Here is a 21,882-nt window from a genome sequence, read left to right as displayed (position 1 = left end):
TAAAAAATCACCTGTTCTCTATGACAGCCTCTGTTCCCTTTCTGTCTGTTATGTGAGCATGAATTTCTGTCTGCTTATGATCACTCTTCTTCATTTTCAGACTGCCATGTATTTTCTTCTGTCTGGAACAGACCTGGCTAATAACTTCTGAAGAATGTCTTCTGAACAAAATCTGCATTATATCCTCAACCTCACATATTCATTCCATCATGTAGCTGAAATCTTTTATAGGAATGCTACAAATGCATTCCTATAATCCTTTACTCCCCTAAGTTTCTTCCTAGTCAGTTTTGGAGAATTCTTCCAGGAGAACTAGATGAATCCCCAGTTTTTCAAACTACATTCCATTTATCTAAGGTCAGGAAATGTGAAGTAGGAAATAATTCTGCATTAACTGAAAGATGGGCTATTTAGCCTGTTGGGTCTTTTCCATTCATAATTTAGCATATTCTCAGTGTCCTGTGGTGCAGCTGTGCTACGCTCACCACAAAGTGATAATGTCCCTCAGACTTCCCAGCACAGCCAGGCAATTACAGAGTCTTGGTGGCTGGCATCTTATAGAGAACTGTATGACAGTAAGGAATCCTTAGATTAGGTCCACAAACATCTTTTAAACTCTTCCTTTTGATAGTAACTGAAATAATTGACATGGACAATGTCCCTGGTTTTTCCTTTTTTTTTTTTTTTTTTTTTTTTTTGTTCAATCTGACTGCTCAGTTAAGAATGTCTGAAATACTACATTATCAGCAAGAAGAAATGCCAGAGAGATTTTAATTCCATATTCTTCCACATAAAATGCAGGTTTGTGTCTTTCAATATAGTCCATTACATTTATATCGCACAAGAATAAAAATGTATAAACTACCAATGAAAGTCTATTAAATATGGTTGAACGTTCTATTAACTTTTTAGCTATCGTCATTTTCTAAAATGATACAGACAATTACTAGGCAAGAATTCAGTATACATGTACTTTATTTCAAAAGAATGTTCTGAAGTGCTCATTTTTAGATTTTTTTTACAATTACAAGATGAATGATGAAAGCTTTTCCACCCAGAAAACATTTCCTTGTGCCTATTAAGCAAAGAATTTGTAAATATTGTGGAAAACATTGTGACCTCAACAATCAATACACTATTCAAACAAGACAATGTATCATAGATAGCAGTAGCATGAATTATACTTCCTATATGAGATGGTTTTGTGGAACCTGGATGTTGGGCAAATACTTCTTGTAGCTAATAATCAAACATCACAACATGTCCACTTGCACTGGATTATCCCAAAGAAATTCTCAAAAGAACAACTGTATTATGCAAGCAAACACTAAAATTACATTCCTTCTCTCTAACAGTATTTAAGTGGCAAATTTAAGACCTTACAAATGCCAGAGGATTTCTGTTACCCACATAAACTACCCTCACAGCTGTCTTACTGTACAGTAACAATTACTAAGATATGTGTTAGAACCAATGTAATTTGCAACATATGTCTGGAATAAATACCTAACTTCTGAATATTAACTAATCAAAGGTATGGACTTTTCTATATACACGCAATAGGATAACATTTTAAAAGTAGAAAGCTGTACATTTTACAGGTTTTCAAATATATTCTCACTTACTTGATGTTATTTCAATTTTGAATCCAAAGTTCATTTACACAAATGTTTTCAAAGGTGGGAGTTCACCAAGTCTAAGCCACAGTACAGCAGAGTACCCTTGTACAGCTATCCCATGTTAGAGATGAGAGAGGACATGGATCAGCCTCTGATCTACTGGGAGCTGGCATCTTAGCTCCAGGTCCATACCTGGTTTAGCCCACAGCCTGCCTTCCTGGACTCTCTTGGCTACCAAAGGAAAAAGCTAATTTTCTCCTGCAGGACATTCTGACCAGAAGCTTCTCTGAATGGAGCTTACTTTCAGTTGGTATTTTTTTATTTACTATGGGATGAACAGCCAGCTAACTCAGCTGACTGACACTGGGCAGGAACACTATGCTTCTTATCATTAACATTGTTCCTCTTCAGCTTCTGCTCAACATAGCTGCCACTTATCCTCTGTTTCTACCATAGTATACTGCTATCACAAGCCCAGCTGTTACATTTTGTGAGCTGTTCCAAACCCCTCAAGAAGACTCCACTCCATGGTAAATGTAGCTCTAGGGAGTGCCTTTAGATAGTGCAGCGAATATGCTTATACTTAGCTAGAAACTGGTGAAATTTTGAAAACTCTATCACTTGCCTACAAAGTAACTGTAGTAGCCAACAACTACTGTTTACATAGTATTTTCTTATCCTTTGGTTTAGAGATAGAGACAATTTCTGCTCCCTAACCACAGCTGTTCATAAGTGATGAAGGGCAAGAAAGGACATATTAATGTTACGGAAGTTCTGAAAGGTCTGACAAATAAAGCAATGCTGCTTAAGAACATTGTTTTCTACAACAGTATCACAAATAATGTGATGACTAAATGTTCTGTGGGAAAAATAATATAGCTGCATAGGTGAAAAGTTGGTCCCATGGTACCTGAATGCAGTACTCCTATGCATCAGGATGAGAACTGGATTCTTGTAGGGATATAGGTGTGATGTCTTTAATGAAGTTCTGTGTTTCAACACAGTTGGAAATGGAAATGTGCCTCATTCTCACACAGAACTCTACTGATTACTTTTTTTTCCTACTTCCAAAATATAAACTAGTTGTTAATGCTCTTAATGCTGCAAAAGTATTGCAAGCTATTAATGAAAGATAATTTATACCCCCATGAACATATAAGCAAATGCTGAACTCTGCTTACATAAGCAATCACCACTGACCATTATAATTACTGGTACTGTGTTTCCAGTTTCTTGTATGTGTAAGTATTTGCTAGAGTGAGGACATCTTAAAATATATAAATGAATTATCAACTATTCATGTAAAAAGTATGCTCCACTTTTTACTTACATGTAAAATTAAAAGGAGACACTGCATATCAGCTACTAACTTTTTGATCAGACGGTTTATGAAATGCTGGTCAGTGAAAGTCAACCAGTCACCTTAATGTTAAAAAAGACATCTTTAGGACAAACGACAGAGGGAGAGACATAAAAGGTTGGAAGCATAGAAGCAAACCCTCATAACTACTAAGAAATCTCTATTGCTGGATGACCAGATTGAATCATCATTTAGGTAGGTGTCATCAAAGTTCACAATCTTGAAGTCCTTCTTAAGGTACATGGCATTCAGTTTGTTAAGTGTTCGAGCAAAGGTATATTTAGATGCACAACTATATGCTTCCATATTGTAGACTTTGTGGAAATGCATATCAAAATATGGATTATCCTAAAAAAAAAAAAAATTGAGAGAGAATGAAATTACTAGACACATTGAGTTAGAATTGCAATCTGTTGTTCTCTGCCCAGCTACCTACAGGGCTTTTTCTCAGTATGATGGGCTCTAAAGGACTTCACGTACTTCTTATATTCATCTTACATGGTATTTTAAAAAGTAGCAGCTGTAATTCTTTGTCATTGGGAATTTTTCCTGAGTAAAAGTTTCTAAGTTTTCTCAAGCAGTACACTGTACTTTATTGGGATTGTACAGTCTTGTTTTGAACTGAATTAATTTGTTATGTTGCCTAAAACACAGTATATGAAAAGCACTTGCCTTGGACTATAACTGTCTGTGTCTGTGGGACAAGAAGAATATTGACTGCCCTTCCTGCCTGAGTTGTATTTCTTTATGCTTTCTAGCTCTTTGACACAATTAATCCTAGCAGCAGATAAATTATTTTAAATTCTATAGATATGAATACCTGTTATGAATATTTATAGCAGTGTTAATGATCCCATGAGTTTGAGGTTCGATTAGGCCATTCCTTCATCGAAAATGAGACAGATTTTTATCATCCCAGTTGTGAAGGGCTGAATAATTTCTGAAGAATATTTTAGCACAACACTTCAGAAGAAAGTGTCCATAAAATTTTTAATGAAATTTTGTTTCCAAAATACACTCTAAAATCTATTACATTAACTGCAGTTGACACTGGAAGCTGCAGATGGAGAACATTTATTACCAGTTATGATGACCAAATTAGGAAACACCCAGCTTCTGGCTCAGGTCTCAACCAGAGATGAAGGCTATTATAATAAACTAACAAACAAAAAAAAATCTCACCTTCCTCTTCTTCTCCAACAGTGCAAATGTGATGTGGAGCCTCTCATATGCAATAAAGCCAAAATTCCTTGGTAACTTAATTTTATTTTTCACATAATGCATTTTAATTCTTGTATCCCAAATTGCAAAACAAGAAAATTGTTCTCTATGTACATAATACACAATGTAACACTTACTGTATCTGCTTCTTTTCCATCAATCATCTCCAGATCTTTCAAAAACCACTTTTCAACTATTTCATATTTCTCCTCTCGGTCCACTCGCCAGTGTTTAACCATACATATTTCTACTTCTTTATTTTTAGTTACTGCAAGAAAAAAATAGTTTAGATATGCAAGCAAGTACTTCCCAAAGTTAAACCATGACAGGCAGGGCTGTATTGGGTTATACTGGACTTGATAGCTTTATTTTGCCCAGGTAGTAAGAATAGTGCCGTGTTGTCAGTCTATGAAACCTGTCAGATTTTAGCAGATTTAGGATTTACCTTACACACCCTGTAAAGAAAGAGTCTTGTCTGTTCAAAAGCCTTTCATATGAATTCACTAGCACTGCAATGGAATCCTCATTCTGGCACTGGGTTTGCATTAGCCTGCTTCTTTCAAGAGGGAGACTTTTTGGGGCGCTGCAGTTAGGAAATTGCAAAATCTCTACCAAGATTCTGTATTTACATGACTTGTGCTATACTTTCCATTCTGTGAAGGAACTTCTCTTATGAAGCCATTACTTTTTTAGAGCAAAATGCTTATTTCCCTATATAGTATGCAAATTAAATCAACATTGAATTTTTTTTCTTAAAGCTTCCAGTTGTCCAGTGCTAAATTTATCAAAATTACTCTTTTCAAACTTAAGCAGGAAATGAGATTAAAAAGAGCATGAAGATGCTCTTTGCAATAACTACCATTATTAATTGATTATCTTGAGTGCTGAGTAGGAGACTGGATTTCTGTAACAGACCATTACGAGTGTGAAAAGTACCAGAGCCTGAACAATCTCCTGCACATCCAGCTGCTGATGGCTGCAGGGCAGGCCACATTCCCAAGCTATCTGGTAGCCCAAGTTATGGCCAAGAAGTCACCTACATCTGGCAGGAGCATTTCAACTTCACAGCATAAGGCTTGGAATACAGGAGCAAAATGCTTTTTATTTCTAAATACTGCCCGAATTTTTGAAACTCCATTTTGAAACTTCAGTGGTTTTACCTTCCTCCTGTTAAAACATCTCTTATTCTCACCTGCTTATAAGAAAATGGTTATTAAATAGCAACAAAGTATATATGTTGGAGATATTCCTTCTTTCCACCGCAAAGAAAAACAGTGGAAAATATATAAATTGATCATAATTTCTCTCAATCTACAGCGTCCCTGCCTGGGAAATACAATTAACTTTTTTCCCTGGTCCTATCAATCATAGTTACTCAATCATTTTTGACCAAAAGACCACCACTGTGTTATCTTCCATGGAAAAATGACAATGGTTTTCATTTGCAAGCAAATCTAGCAGATTGATCTTAGGAAGTTCTCTTCATACTTTCTGTTTCACCCATTTTGTTTGTTGGTTTGCTAGCTTGTAAGGGAAAATGTTGTGTCCCTAAATCTAAAGGAAGTAAGTCCAAACCCCAAGTCCTCTCAAAAATACAAAGGGATGTCCTAGGGGCCCCCAGATCCCCACACTGCCACTGCTCCACCTCTCTGACAACAGAAATCCCATGACATAAGGACACAGCACAGATGTTATGCATAGTGAACCCAGTGAAACTTGGGTGTGCTATTTTCACTTAAGGAAAAAAAAAAAAATCCTGCATTTTACATACTGCTTGATTTTGCACTCAGTTAAAAAGAGTCAAAGAAATTTTTTTTTCCTAGAGAGCATGAGCTCAGATCTACGATGTCACTGCATTAAGCTCTAAAGGAGGAGGAGGGCACAGCTTTAGCAATACCTTCATAGAGGACAAAGTATTTCTTAAAGCCTTACATGGACTAAACACCTTTTCCAGTGTCTCTGTAGGACAAAATGCTATCCCTACCATTCTTTCTTGGGTATACCAATACTGGGTTGTGAAAACCCCTGAATGGAGTTGCATTTCAGCTCTGTATAAACTGTTTTGTGAAAGGATACTGTCACCTTCATGCAAGAACTGGGACTTGCTATTGTGAAAAGGAGAGGAAATAGTGTTGGCCATGTAGCACAAAAAAAAAAGATTGTTCAGTTTCCCACACCAGGATTTTGTTGCAACACACATTTCAAAAGGCATAGACCTCTGAAGATTTGCCTATAGTTTGACTGACTTTTTTTTTAATGGTAATTTGAAATCAACAGAAATACACAGAAGATGCATTGCAGGGATAAGACTTTAGATAATGTGCTCTACTCCTACAGAATCACAGCAGAACACAGTAGCTGCTGGCAGCTGGATGCAACCCATCTTTCAGAATCAGATTTCCACTCTACTCACTCTACTCACTCAACTGTGCCTGAATATATTAAGAGAGTTTAATACTGGATAGTGGAGAGATCCTACTCTTAATACTCTGCATGAGTTTTCCTTTATGTCTTTAGAGACTTCCAATCAGTAAATCTGATTAGAAGCTTTCTTTAATGGTTTGTTCTCCTCTACCTGAAAAAGAAGATTTTAGGCAGGATTTTAAAGGTGCATAATGTTAATTCTCCCTTTTGGAAGTTTCACAACAGTAAACTGCTTATGGAACTCCAACATAGAACTAATCATGCTTCTACTGATAGTTTCACAAACTATGAATGAGATTGGTATTTCTATATGTTTAGAAGCCCTATGATATGCAGGAATAAATTCATTAAAACTGTTTTTACAGTTCTAACATAGAAAACCTGTTCTACCAAAATTAAAGGAGTACAGGGAACATAGCTGGCTCAGGATTTCCAATAAGCAATAACACAGCTCATGTGTTCTAAGGACTTCAGGTTTTTAGAAAGATAATGAACATAAGAGTACTGGATGCCAACCCCATCTATGTCTCAAGTACATGGATTGTTTCCACCTATTGCATGTATTTGGAACCTGAAGAGGAAACAGACTGAAAGAATCATTCTCTTTAACCTGACTACTTAGAGATGACATTTCTCTTTTTAGTATTTTTCAGTGGTTTTAAATAATAATTTAAAAAAACACATACAAACCAGCTTTTCTGAAACCTCTATGAAACAGATGATTCACTTGAAAAGAAATTTAGAAAGTAGCCAGATAATTACCACTTAAAGCAATCTTGTTTTACTCGAAATTTGTGCTAATTACTAATTCCAATGTGTATTTATTTAAACCACAAGTCCAATTTGTTCAGAGTGGAATAGGAACAATATGCGGGACATTAGACCAAGCCAAGGGATAGTGCAAAAAATTTACAAATGTTTCCTGCACTGTTAATGCAGGAAAAAATTTGGAAAGAATCTGTAGAATCTAGCAAAGAATCCGGAAAAAAAACCTGACTAGAACTATTGTAAGGGTTTGCTCTTTTCAGAGCAGTTCGGGCGCTCACAGCACTGCCACGGCCAGAGCGCTGCCGGCAGCTGCGTGTTTCTCCGCTGGTGTCAAATCTGGAGCCGGTGTGAGCCAGGAGTCGGAGAGAACGCCGTTTCGGGGGCTGCTGGCGGTGCGGGAGCAGCGAGCCGGGCTCCGTGCTGCGGCGGGACGAGGCGCTGCCCCGCTCCGGCCCGGGGGCGCTGAGCCCCGGCCCCGCTCCCTCGCATCCCCCGCTCCCACCCGCAGAGCCGCTGGAGCCCGGCCCCGCCCGGCGGCTGCCCCGTACCTGCGGCGCACAGGTAATAGCGCTGGGCGCCCGCGCCCTCCACCTCGATGAACTCGTGCAGCCTCTGCCGCCGGGGGCCGAACAGCCTCTTCGCCAGGTCCTCCTTCACCAGCGAGGACATCGCACCCGCGGAGCTGCTCAGCGCCGGGCTCCGGCCCCCCGCGCCCCGCAGCCGCCACGGGGCACCGCGGCGGGGGCTGCGCTCCGGCCGCGCGGGGCCTCGGGGCGCGGGGCAGGCATGGCCGGCACCGACCCCGCTCCCTCCCGGACACTTCCCCTCCGCCCCCGAGCAGCCGCCGTTAAAACTTCGGCCGCCCGCGCCGGGAGAGGCCGGACCGCGGATCTCCCCGCCCCGCGCCCGCCCGCCTTCCGTGCGCCGGCGGGGCGCTCCCGGCGCGGGGGCCGCTGCCGGCTGCGCCTCCCGCCGCTGTCCGAGCCAGGTCCCGGAGGTGCCGTCGGACCCCCCGCCCGAGCTGTCCCCCGGCCGGAGGGAGGAGACAATGGGCGGGGAAGGACTCAAACAATCACACTAGAGGCGATTTTCCAAAAAAAGAGAGCTGTCAACGGAATTCTTTTTATCAGTAGATGAAAGCGCTGAGAATTTATAAAGGAATTAGATAGCAGTATGGCTGTCACCAGTGTTCCTCCAGTAATAGCTTTTTGGCTATTAATAGCATTAATGACAAAATTACCTCACGCCACTCCTTATAAACAGAAAGTAGACTCACTTCTAGAGGAGCCGTCAAAAGGCAGCCTGAGCACCACCCCCAGAATGTTTGCCCATCTGGGAGGTCTTTCATATCAGACATAAATGCATTTGCAGAAATTTTAGTTGTTTCTGCCATTCTGCAGGTGTGTGGATGAAGGTCTGGAGTTGAGTGCTCTTCTAGTTCCAGTATCCATGGTAGCCTGTGCTAGAGTTTTGAGCTTTGGACTAGTTTCTGGCTGCTTATAAAAGTTTGGATATTCTCTTCTAATTCTTATCTTGAAGCTTAGTATATCTGAATACCTTACTGAGTTTTTCATTTTTGTGATCTCAATGCAACGCAGAAAGAAATGTTACCTTGGAATGAAACTGAGTGCTAAAGTGAAGGCAAGATTTAGAATCTGAGGATATTTTAAAAATTGGCACTATTAGAATTATTTAGTGGCATAAGTCTACATGGTGCTTTGATGATGTGAAACAAAATGGAACCAAGTTTAAATGAGGTAAAATTAGGGAGAATCATCCTCTGCTATGGGCACTAAACATATTGAGTTGACAAGTGGGAAAGGATTGAAAAGAAACTAGGTTTTGATTTATTATGCTTTCTTTTGATCCCAAACTGTGTTTGGAAATACAGTTATGATTTTTAGATATATATATTCATTTCCATCTCTGATTTGGGAGAGTAAAGTTACTCTAAGTGTCAGGATTTATAAGTATGGTGCTTAGGGATAAATTTAATCTCTTAGCTTTAAAGTGTTATTTTAGGAAAAGAGCAAGATGCTCACTTCCAAATCAAGACATCCGCATATCAGGAAAATGCCTTCTTATGGAGACTTTCCAGAGGATATCTAAGGCACAGGATGCCCAGGTTCCTGCCCACAATTTTGATGACTTGGCCATGCCTTGAATATGAAACTGCTGTTCAAATTGGCTTGCAGTTCACTGTCCCTCTCTGTCGGCCAGACATTGGCAGAACTGTCAAGGCTGATACCCCAGGCTTCAGTTCATCACCACCAGTGTTAATAGTGCCATGGCTGGAGGTTTCAGTGCTCATACTCAGTGCCAGACTCCTCATTAGGAAGCTGACTTTGGCTCTGCCAGCCTGTAGCTCATGTTGCATCTCAGATTCTTCAGTATTTTTTTTTTTTTTTCAGTTCTGAAGCAACAGAAGTACAGACAAAAATGCCTTTAGAAAAATACTTGCAGCTCTGGAATAATTTTTAGTTTTTCCATTGTTAAAGATTCAGGTGGTATCAGAGTAACTGCCTAGAGGGCAAGTGAGGCATCACTGGCATCTTGGATGTGATGGAGCTAAGGCAAAAGTGGTGCTTAGATCTGATCTCTCTTGAATCAGATTTTCATTTTTCACAGTTTGATCATACTGTGAGTTTCCACAAGAGTGTTTTGAGGTTTGATATATTCATATTCTTCTGCAATATCCTTTATTGTATTCTCAAATGCTGCATTAAACAACCCCTCTGAATATATAGGTAGGAAGGTGCAATGATGATTTTAATAGGTAATGTTTTAACATGAAATGTAAAAATTTGTAATTCATTATTGCTTTTGATTCTTTTGATTCTTTATTCACCCATCCTCTGTTACAACATACCAGATTTCAGATCCACCTTAGCTGTGATAGTATAAGCCCAAATCCCAACAGTCTGAAAGGCAACAGTTGAGCTATAACCCACACAGGCAGCAAGGATACACTAACTATGGACCGGGAACAACTTATCCCTACCTCAGATAATACCACTTCTGAATGAGAGTCTTAGAGACATAAATCAGAAAAAACTAAAGTCATTGTTACAAGGACAGCAAAGGAATTTACATCCAAATTGAACTGGGATTTACATGTAACTGTCCAAATAGATGAATTATAGATTGTGAAAGCCACACAACCCCTAACCCAGCCTCACAGTGGTATACAAAGGGAGAGGCAGTCACCCAGGGAAGTGTCTTAGACCCTTCTGCTAAATATTAATTACTTCTGTACCTTTTCCCCCCCTGTTTTTCCCTTGCATTTTTTTCCCATGTCCAAATACAGTTTTTTTTACCGTACCTAGGATATTAACTTTAACAGATGTAGCAGCAGATCAGAAAAGGATGCATCTCTTTAATCTTCATTGTTTCTCAGTCACAGTGCTATGGTAAAAATCTATTCACCAGCTTTAGAAATAGTACTTGTGATGGGTCCCTCTACTTCTTTGGATCTACCATTGGACATTAGGATATGCATGCAGTGTGATTATTTGAGGCTTGATCCAAAGTGCATTAAGTCAATAGCAAAATTGTCTTTGATTCTGGTGGGTGTCAGAGTAGTCAGACACAGTAGAATAGCTGCTGTGTTTAGGTGGGACTTCAGGGTGGTCTGTATGTTGAAGCCTTCCAGAAGATGTATATTTGAGCTTTCTCTCAGTTCCTGGCACACCTTACAAAGTAGTGTTTGCTGGAAGCATCTTTCCCATTGTTCCTTGTTTGACAAAGTCATGAACTAATGCGGAGGAAAATGCAATATGAAGAATAATTTCTCAGAGCTGCAAAGAATCCCTATAGACTGAAAAATATAATTTATAATAGGCTTTACTTCCCAATAGCTGCTATTTCTGCCTTGAGGTTTCAGCCAGGTAGTTTTCTCTATTAACAGTTTATTATCTGTAAACATTCTTCACAGCTTTGAGTCTCCAGACCACTTTATAACATCACAGATGATATTTTGAAATGTAAACTAGAAATTACGAATGACATTCCACAGTGACCTAGCTGTACAGAGCAGTTTCCAAAACTGACTTCAGAAAACTAATTCTGAACGATCATGATTTTTTCCCCTGTGATTTACTAATGATTTTTTCTCAAGTCTCTTTCCCCACTGGCATTTATAGAGGATCTGACTCCTAATTATGGCTAGTTATTCCCATGTTTTTGTAGCTATGCCAATAAACTTAGATCTCTGTGCAAACATAAACCTAACTGTGTTATCCTGAAAACTCTTTGAAGCAGCAGAGATAGCAGGGTTTCATGCAGAAATGCTATTCAGTAAGCAACAGCTTGAGACACTCAGTTTTAAAATAGAAGCATAGAAATAGATGAAGTAGAAGCCATCAGCTGGTTAAAATGTTCTTGCAGAGTTGCTTTTCTCCTGAATGTTTTGGGGAGCCCATTAAAAGAGTCCTGTACCAATGCCAGGATATTTGGGTGCTCAAACAGACAATGAGTCAAGATTTCATCCGTTCTGGTAAAGAAAATAAAACCCAAATATGGCTGGTGTCTCTTATGGTATGATGTAATTACTTGGTTTTAAAAAGCAGTACTGTACTCTTTTCTTGGAAGAAAGGAGGTAAAAGAATTTATTTAACTGATGCTCAAATTCTTCAAGTTTATATTGACTTCATGCTGCTTTATCATTTTAAAAATGTAATTATGAGTGTCATTGGGATAAATGGTCCAACAGCATGCCAACATCCCATCCAAAATTTTCCTTTCAACAGAAAATAGACACATGTCCTTCATATAATAGTAACCAGTTGCTGTTTTATGGATGGAGTTTGAAAGCATATTTTGAAACATAACACAAAAGTATGAAGTATCCAATGCTTCTATGAAGAATTTACACATGTTGAATTTTACACATATCTGAACTAAAAATTAGGGCTGTAAGCAAATTAACTTAAGTAATAAGACTTTCAGTTCCAGTTCAGCAGAGCTCCTAAAAGCACTTTGATTAATTGCAGCCACATTTAATTCATGCAATCCTGGCATCATGGATTCAGCACTCTGTTATTCTGTTATTCAAATATAACCCAGTCAATATCATACAGTTTTCTTTGTGGAGCTAAAACCATAAAGATAAGAATAAAGAAAAAAAAAAGGAAAAAAAAGGTAAAACAAATCCTGTGAGTTTCTATGAATACAAATGACCATTAATCTTCTGACAGCTGAAAGCTTTTGAAATTTTAGCTCAGGATTTTGACAGCTGTGGCATATTTTGCAAAAAATACAGAGGAGAACACATAGTAGAGAGTTACATTGATCAAGAAGTCGAGAAGTATCTTGATAATACATTAGAAGTAAATTAGGTTGTTACACAAATCAAAGTGCCCTTTTATGTTCTCATTTTCTTGTAAATTTTTTAATAAATGGATTTTTTCTTCCAGAGTTACCCAGAACAACTTTAACAGATATTCTGTCAAAAGCCTCTCTATACTTTTTAGTAATGATTTTCATCTCTATCTCTGTAGTTGCAAGTAATAAATTTAATTTGTCTTGGCACAAGAACCATTCTCTTCCCTCATGAAAATTGAACATTATTATTAATGTAGATAGTCAATTACTTCAGATTAATGTGGATTTATATTTTAAATCAATACATCAACGTGATGCAAAGCACTCTTAAAACACCATAAACTTCTGATGGATATCTAATCCATTTTTTAAAAATTCATAAAGTCGGGAATCTATACAACTGCGTAATTTGTATGGATATTGTATTTAGGCCATGAGCGCATAGTTGACAGTTGTGTGGCTTAAAATATGTTTTATTCTATATAGATCTTTATAAGTTCTTATCCGCTCAGTTACTCAGAAATGTTAACGTCAAATACATTAAGAGAAAAAATAAAATACAAAAATGTTGAGAGTAAATTTAATTCGTTGTGGGAAATACACTGATAAGAGAATGGTGGACTCTGAATGCTTTCAGAGGTGGCTGCCATCATCAAAGAGGTCAACTGGTCAATTATAAAGTACAGAGCTCAGTACAAGGATCATTGATGCAGATGGAATGACGTTAATGCAAATGTATGAACATTTGCAAATTGTGTAATCTGACTTTAAACAAGATTCTAGCTTTCTCTTCCTGGAGTGTTGAAATGAAGACAAATGGCCATTCTGCATCGTCCACTTAATGGAGTCCTGCACATGGAAGAAACTACTCGAAGATGGAAGTATTCACAGGACTAGTAGATCATTTGCCTTTCTCATAGCAGAGAAATAGATCATTCTGGATTCACAGGACTAGTAGATCATTTGCATTCTCATAGCAGAGAAATAGATCATTCTGGATTCACAGGACTAGTAGATCATTTGCCTTTCTCATAGCAGAGAAATAGATCATTCTGGATTCACAGGACTAGTAGATCATTTGCCTTTCTCATAGCAGAGAAATAGATAATTCTGGATTCACAGGACTAGTAGATCATTTGCCTTTCTCATAGCAGAGAAATAGATCATTCTGGATTCACAGGACTAGTAGATCATTTGCATTCTCATAGATCAACTTGATCTAGCTCATTGATCTGGTCTGCTCCTAATCAGAGACACAACTTCTGTAGTGGTCATAAAGCCTAATTTCTTGCATACCAAACTGCAGCACTTAAAGATTTCTAACCCTCTTTTGCTTTACCTGGCAGGTGTTCTTGGAACTCTCTGGGTGCATAAACCACGGAAGATTTGATGCAGGGTATTTGAAAAACAGAGTAGGCGTCCAGCCCAAACTTCTGCTTTTTGTGACTTGAGAACTCATTAAAATTTGGAGTTGAAAACTTGGATTCATTATGGTTTTTTTTTATTGGTCTTCATTCAATTCTTATATTTCACTCCAGAATTGAAAATAAAAACCAGAATTACATGTTGGTGTAAGATCAATAAAATAAAACTACGGGGTGCTTCATAACTTTTTATTGTATGAAATTTGAGTTAGAACTAGAGAATATTGCATAATGATAAGATTCACTCCATTGCACTGTTTAGTGGATCCAAGCTAGAGACTGTTGATTTTGTTTTCATATTTTCGTAAATTTTTTCAATAGCCTGGAAACAATACTGAATAAAAGTATCAAATATATCCATCCTCCCACCCAATGATTCACGCATATTGCAACAGGTTAATGAATTTTCATTATGTCTGCCAAACATCATAACATTTCACAATCAAGCCCTTTTACTGAAGTAATTAAATAATTAATTTATTCTGCAACTAATTAAACCTGGTTTCCAAAGAATTTCTGCCTACTGGATGGTTGATTTTGCAGCAGCATTATGGCTGTGGGGGACCTCCTCTCTGCTTGGACATCAGACAAAGCTGGTGAGGGCTGCTGTGAATCCCTGACCACAGAAGAAGTGTTGGTCATAATTAATGTCTTATTGGACACCAGAGGATCCACATCACCCCACTTTCAGTTTCTTCTGGAGTGAGTGCCCTGATGGAGCATGGACCCCTGCTGAAGCACATACTGGTCTGGGTGTGCTCTCTCTTGTGTGGCATTTTGAATGTCTATCAATAACATTAATCAAGAGGTGGGGAAATTGGATGTGTAGCAATCATGATTGCATGTGCCTGTGCCTTTTGTGCAATTGCCTTTTGTAAAAATGTTTTCTGGGCTAGAATGTTGCAGATGATGATGATGGTTTAAATTATAAATGTACTTTTTAAATAAGGTACACATAGCAACATGTATGCCACTGTTTTCCTTGATGCATTTAGTTTTTCATTGCTTTGCTTTGCTCCTCTCCAGCTGCTTACCCTTGAAGCAAATGAATAATCCCACTGGATTAACTGTTCTCTTTTAAAACAAAATGCATATAAATATGTTTTGAAGTATTTTTCTTTCATTCAAATAATAACTTTTTGTACTGCTTTTCTTTTTACTAGATACACTGACAGGAGTGCCCTGGGCAATGTTCAATTTAGGCTGTCTCATGTTGGAAGAGCTCTGTTACTCAAAACCAGTGATTATTTTACAGATAACCTGGTTAACCTTGTTGTCTATTTATTTTCCACAGTAAGAGTACACAGGAAGAGTAGCTCTGATACCAAGAAGATAAAGTAGTTCCGATATCAAGAAGATAAAAGGAGTGATATTAAGCCAAAAGGAGAGTTTTCCCCGCTTCTCAATATCCTGCCTTGACTCTGGAGTAGCAGTAAAGAAAGTGGAGTATCGATACAGAAAGAATCCAAGCTGGGCCCATGCAAGTGGTCTTTCCTAAAATCAGTTGGATCCTGGTAATCAATGCCTTAGGGACATTCTAACCCTGAGATTGTGTTCAGTCTGCTATGTTTAGTAACCACCAGTAGACCTATCTTCTATGAAATTATCTAACTTAATTTTTAAATCATTTATACTTTTGTCCTCCTTAGCATCCTTTGGCAGTGAGTTTCCTTTTTTAAATTTTAAACCTGCTATCTGAAAATATCTTTGGACATTTCCTCATGCTTGTGTTCTAAGAAGAAGTGGAGGGTTTTTTCTGTTTTCAAATGGTTTGTGATTTTGTAGCTTATACTATATCCTTCACCTTGGTTATTTAATGTGCAAACTGAAAGATTGTAACCTTTTTGCAGTCTCCTTATATCTCTGATTAATCATTCTACATCTGCTTGTTCTATTGTTGGACAGTACTTCTCAGCTGAAGGTAGCAGCCCATCAAAATGCCAGCCCTTTGTCACTCACTGTCAGCTCTAGATTTGGCCAGCCTGGAGAAGTTCATATTCTCAAGAAATTGTGTTACCTAATTATTTACTACCTTTTTTTCTGGTTTGCTTGTCAATATATTGGACAGTTTAAATGGTCACTGAAAGACCCTAAAGTAAGGGGTTTTTTTTAAGTGACAACTAACCATTTGTTTCCTTTTGTTTTTCCTCTATTTTCATGGGTTCATGGGAGGACTTTCCATTTACCCCATACCAGCCTTGGCTATGTCAGTCTCTTTATTTCTAGTTCTCTTCAGAGGAATGTCTCAGAAGCCTGGGTACACTCCTTCAAGTGGAGAATGTGACCATAGGACTATCTGCTTTTTGTGACAGTTTAAAACATGCACAACCATGACTCATCTCTGCAAAGCACATGGTTCCTCTTCTGTGTTTGGCTGTTTCACAAGTTACTTTTTATCCTGTGAAATAATATAGTTTCTACCCATTTTGTATTCAATGTCAGACACAAAATGTTGTCAAATGTTGTCTACTCAAGGAGATTTATTCCTTGTTTTACCCATCCCCAACTTCCAACTTTGCTGTAGTCTGCCCATCTGCTTGACCCTGCATATATATATATACACACATATACATATGTATATGTATATATATATAAAGTTCAACACCTGTCAGACACAGACTCTGTAGTGGACAGAGCAAGTAAAAAATCAGCTACTGTATAAAAGCTGAAACTCAGGAGTAGCTGTTGGTTGGTTTTTATTTGTGTAGTAGACAGCATTCAAATATCAAGTATAAAATATTTCACAACCTGTATATACTGTATTTTGTAAAGAATCTGTTTTATAGAGTAAGATGTACCTCAGGACTTTTTCTGAAGAAACCAAAAATTTATTTCTCAGATACTTCCCTGTCACTACTGCAGAAACTTTTATAATTAAAATATGTTTAATGTCTGTGGGGAAACTGGGATGCAACCCACATATTTGCAGGGCCCAAGGTTTGCATATTCCCCTTGTTCCATAACACAGATTTTGAAAAGCTTAAGTATTCACTGAATACTTGCTCCAAGCAAAGAAGCCAGCAAGACTGCAGGCAGATAAGGAAAATAGATTTCTGCTGATAAATAATTAATCCAGTAATGCTGCTGCCCCATATACATAACCATTGTATTTATGCAAATATAATTTAGAAGGAGAAAGAGCATTTGCTTGGAGTGTGCAACATTATTGATAGCTCTGATGTTTCAGACTATTTCACTTGGAGCTGTCATTCCTGCCTTGAGTATGAGAGTGCTCATCTATCTGATACCAGTTTCCCAATCTTGAGGGAGCTGCACTTGGCAGCCTTTGCTGTGGCATGAAAGAAGGGCAGATGACAGTATTGAGCACTGGCAGTGTGTATACTCTGGGGAAATTTGGCCCTTCAGTATATATTATTAGACATAAATACTAGAGTAATAAAATATACCAGTGCTTTAGGAGAACCGTGGCTATTTCTCACACTGAAGCAGCAATTTGGTTTGAGTCTTTGCTGTTATTTTACATTCTACAGAGGGTAAAGAGAGAGAACAAGGGCAAAATGAGATAATTAAGGATGCATGAAAACAGTTTTTTGATACCAGGGCAATGAATATTCAAGATGGGAGATTTATATCTGATTATGGGATGGATTTTATAGACTTTCAGACTAGTTCAAAGACATTCTCTACAGTGTTATCAAGTTTTTTTTCTCACAATTAAGCAGGACAACAGTGACAGAAGGATAAGATATTTTTCTGCACTCTAAGTTTTAATACATTAATGTAAATAGAGTAATCTTCTTTCAGTAAAATAAAGAGCAAAGAAATTTTGATTCCAATTTCTTAGTGGATTCAAAATAAACAGGCTTTTTAGAGCTAATAGGTTTTTGTTTAGTTACATTAACAGGATAAACCTTTTCTGTAAGCATGAGACTTGGTCTATAGCATTTGGCAAATATTGACAAATATTGCCTCCTTTGAGAGGCTGCAGCATCAGCTGTCTCACTCATTATGGAGGTAACTGTTCAACTAGGTACCACTTCCTAATGCTTACAGTTCCACATTTTTGCAAGCTGGCTGTTTTTTTTATGTCAGTTCACAGAATTGGCAGCATAATCAGTGTTCTGTTCCACCAAATATTTCTTAATATTTCTTAAGTTTCAAATACCCTTTTTGTAATAAAAAAATGGATTTCTTTTTAAGAAATAACTCCAAAGAAGAGCAAAATATTTCTGTATTTATTTAGTAAAACACACCTCCAAGCTATAATTTATTGGAACTTAGAGGAAAGAACATTGCACTACTCTACAAACAGGCAGTATTTTCAAATACAGCTATACCCAAAGTCTCATAAAAAATGTTAATTATACCTCAGGCTCTTGACCTTGTGAAGTAAAATCTTGTCAAGTATCTTTCTGATATTTTGCAAATTAAGCCACAGCCCCATAAAGCTGTGTCCAAAGTAGTTAAGAAATAAATATCCACTGTAGCAAAATCAATGCTATATTGCATAGCAAAAGCAGTGTGTCACATAGAACACTCTTTAAAATGTTAAAGATGATTATTTAGATTTAAAATCCTTCAAACCATGCGATAGATTTCTTAGCATCCCATCCTATCCTATCCTATCCTATCCTATCCTATCCTATCCTATCCTATCCTATCCCATCCCATCCTATCCTATCCTCTGTAGTTTGGGGGACCCACTGCACTGGAAAATTTCCACCTTTGTAAGCATTTCTGAAAGGATGGTCTGCATGTTTGACATGTCTCAAGACAGCATAAGTGAATTTTTCCAATTACTTTTCTATTTCCTTTTTTTAGGTCTTTGAAAGACCTTGAAGATCAATACCTCAGTTAAAAGATAAAACCAGTCTTTTAGAATCTTTAGTCTTAGCTGTGTGCTAAGGTTTTATGTGAAAATTAATGTAAAAGTGTCATTGATATGTTGGAGAACAGCTGAAGTAAATGTGACTGCAAGCTATTAATCAAGTGTTTTAGAGTTATTTGATAGCAATTGTACAGGAGAGGTGCATGTATCAGTGGCTTTGTGGACTGTTCTGACCCTGGCATGACATGGTCTTCCTCTCCATACAGCCCTTAATACAGTCTCAGTGAGGGAATCTTATGCTTGGTTTTCTTAGAAATGTTCCAATGTCTACATTTTGCTGCCAACCTTTTATGCTTGTTTGCTGATGCTATTTCAGCATCATTTTAGTTTTTTGGTTTTGTGTATGTGTCCTTTATCTATGAAGTTGGAACCATTATTATAAGACATGCAGCAGGTGAATGCTATTTAATACTGTTCAGAAAATTCTGAAACAGTTAAAGTTTCAAAGCTCAAACTTCTGCCTCTGAAAGCTGAAGAGGGAGATTTTTTGTATGAACTTTCAAATTTCAAAACAATTAATTTTAAGGCCCTTAAAATCTTTAAGATTTTATTTGCAAAGGCAAAGAAGGTAGGTCAGTGCTTTAACAATTACTTGCTGCATTTTTTATTAATAATATAATATTAATAGTGTCAAAATAGTGAAATCTGAACTTTTGCACACATTAATGTATATTGATGAATGGATTCTGGTAATTTTGGTGTGCATAGCTTCATTTATATTGATGAATGGGAAAACTCGAGTAGATGACATTGAAGCCCCTTGGACAGCAATAACTTTTGTACATCTACAGAAAGAACATCTGTACAGGAAGAAATGGAAAGCTGGGAAAGACTTTGTCCTACAATTTAATATAGAAGTCATTTTAGGTGTGTCTGAAGATTTCTTTTTCTTTTTAAGATTACAAATAAGTAAAAGTTTTTGTTGTTCACTCCAGGATCCTTTTCTGTATTTCTAATCTTTTTACCAAAGACCTTTTCAAGTGTCCTATTTGTTATTCAAATGATGAGTCCCTGAGGTCAGAATTCTCTCTAAGTAGTTTTTAAATGCTATTTACCCAGTGTATTCCTGTTCTAATGAAAGCAGTAGGTTTTATATCAAGACATGCCAGGTCCTGGAGTTGATTATGTTCTCTGTAGGAAACTTAGAAGTAAGAAACCTGATTTATCTCCACTGAAAATGGAGAAATGGGGGAACTTATTGACACTATTAGAACACTGCAGTGTATCTGTAGGATACTTTGTGGTCTTCAGTGATAGCCCAAAAGTGCTTTTTGGTCATTGGTGTGTTTAATGACATACACAGGAAAGCAAGGAGAGACTTCACAGAGTTATTTAATGGAATAAAATAATGGTTCTAGATGGCTATGAAAGGTCAAGTATTTTTAATCAGACTCTTTTGTCAATGCTAAGCGAATAAAAGTCAATATTTAATATTCTCAGAGATAAGTCAGGCTTTGAATAATGCTCAAACTACTCTACAATAATGTAACTCAATCTGAGAATGTCAATGGCAACACTGTTTGTTCTATGTTTTAGCAAAGTGTATTGGTTCATGATGGTCATGGTTTTGTGGATTTAAAAAAAATAATTTAAAAAATTATTTTAAAAATTTAAAATAAAATAAATTAAAAAAATATTAAAAACCGAAATATTCAAAACTAATTTCTTGTTCTTCAAAAAACTGTGAGAGTAGTACATGATTTAAAATAATCTCCTGTGCTGCAGAATATGCTGCTAAAGAAATTATATTTTTCACATGTAAATACTGTAGAGAGGAATGAAGAAAGAATCATAGAATATCCTGAGTTGGAAGGGACCCATCAGGATCATTGAGTCCAACTCCTGACCCTGCACAGGATACCCCAGGAGTCACACCATGTGCCTGAGAACATTGTCCAAACACTTCTGGAACTCTGTAAGGCTTGGTGATGTGACCACATCCCTGAGGAACCTGAAGAGCAAGCTGCATCCAGGAATTGGAAGAGCTTGAAGAAAAAGAGATCAGTGGAGCCCACGAGGCACAGAACAATCAAAATATATTTTTCCTTCCCCCTCTTGGTTTGGTTTTTTTTAACCAAAAAGATGTTCATTTTAATTTTGGAGAGTATCATAGTTACTAAACCAGATGAAGTTTTTTTTGTATTTTGCTCTAAGAATCAAAGTTTTTGGATTGATTTTAGATTTGAAACGGCTGTTTTAGACAGAGATGCTCAGAGGAGCGGAGGATTGGAATCATCCCATTTCATCATGAGATAGGAATGAGTGTGGGAGACCATCATGTGTCCTGAGACAAAAAGATCATACTTTTAATAATTCACCCGTTAGTAATGACTGTTTACCCAAGACAGATAACTTTCCTGATTCTATGAGCTGAATGCCAGAATCTTAGTGTATTGAAAGAAGCATCTCATACACCTTGGAAAACCAGGTAGTAAAGGAGAAGCTAATCCAGAAGACAGGGCTTGCATAGCTTTCCTTTGCAGATTAAATAGGTCTAGTCTCAATTAATGCATCACAGTCAAGACTGAAAATGCCTAGTGGCTCATCTTCTCCTCCAGGCAACCTCAGTCTTTCACCAGTCTTGCAATACTGCAGCTTCCAGAGGGAAGCTGCTTTGGTTGATTTGAAAGCCTCCTAATAGCTCAAAAGCCAGGTATTGACCCACATAGTAGTGTAAATCACTGTCCACAAAGGACAAACTAGGTCTGTATACATGGAAGACAGGTATGATTTTGTGCCTGCAGATCTCTGTTGTTCACTTGATATATCCAGCAGGAAAATCCATCTCCTCATCTGCTACCACCCAGCCACTAAAATGCATTTGTGCTTAGTGTCATGCATAGAGCGACCATCTGCTAAACCCTCTAGCTTCTTTGCAACTCTCTTTATGATGAC

At 37.6% G+C, this 21,882-nt stretch overlaps 1 protein-coding gene across 1 annotated transcript; it reads right to left on the bottom strand.

Annotated features, from left to right (window-relative positions):
• Positions 1 to 957: 957 nt before the first annotated feature.
• On the bottom strand, positions 958 to 8,061 carry EXOC1L (exocyst complex component 1 like). Its single transcript, XM_053941014.1, has 3 exons — positions 7,941 to 8,061; positions 4,338 to 4,468; positions 958 to 3,327 (listed from the first exon to the last, which is right to left on the bottom strand). Exons 1-3 carry the CDS (start codon positions 8,059 to 8,061, stop codon positions 3,064 to 3,066), a joined length of 516 nt encoding a protein of 171 aa, XP_053796989.1. The 3' UTR covers positions 958 to 3,063.
• Positions 8,062 to 21,882: the final 13,821 nt, after the last annotated feature.

Source organism: Vidua chalybeata, chromosome 4, assembly GCF_026979565.1.
Source record: "Vidua chalybeata isolate OUT-0048 chromosome 4, bVidCha1 merged haplotype, whole genome shotgun sequence".
Classification (NCBI taxonomy): Eukaryota; Metazoa; Chordata; class Aves; order Passeriformes; family Viduidae; genus Vidua; species Vidua chalybeata.
Note: the sequence above shows the minus strand (reverse complement) of the source record. Positions and strands in the feature narration are given on the sequence as shown.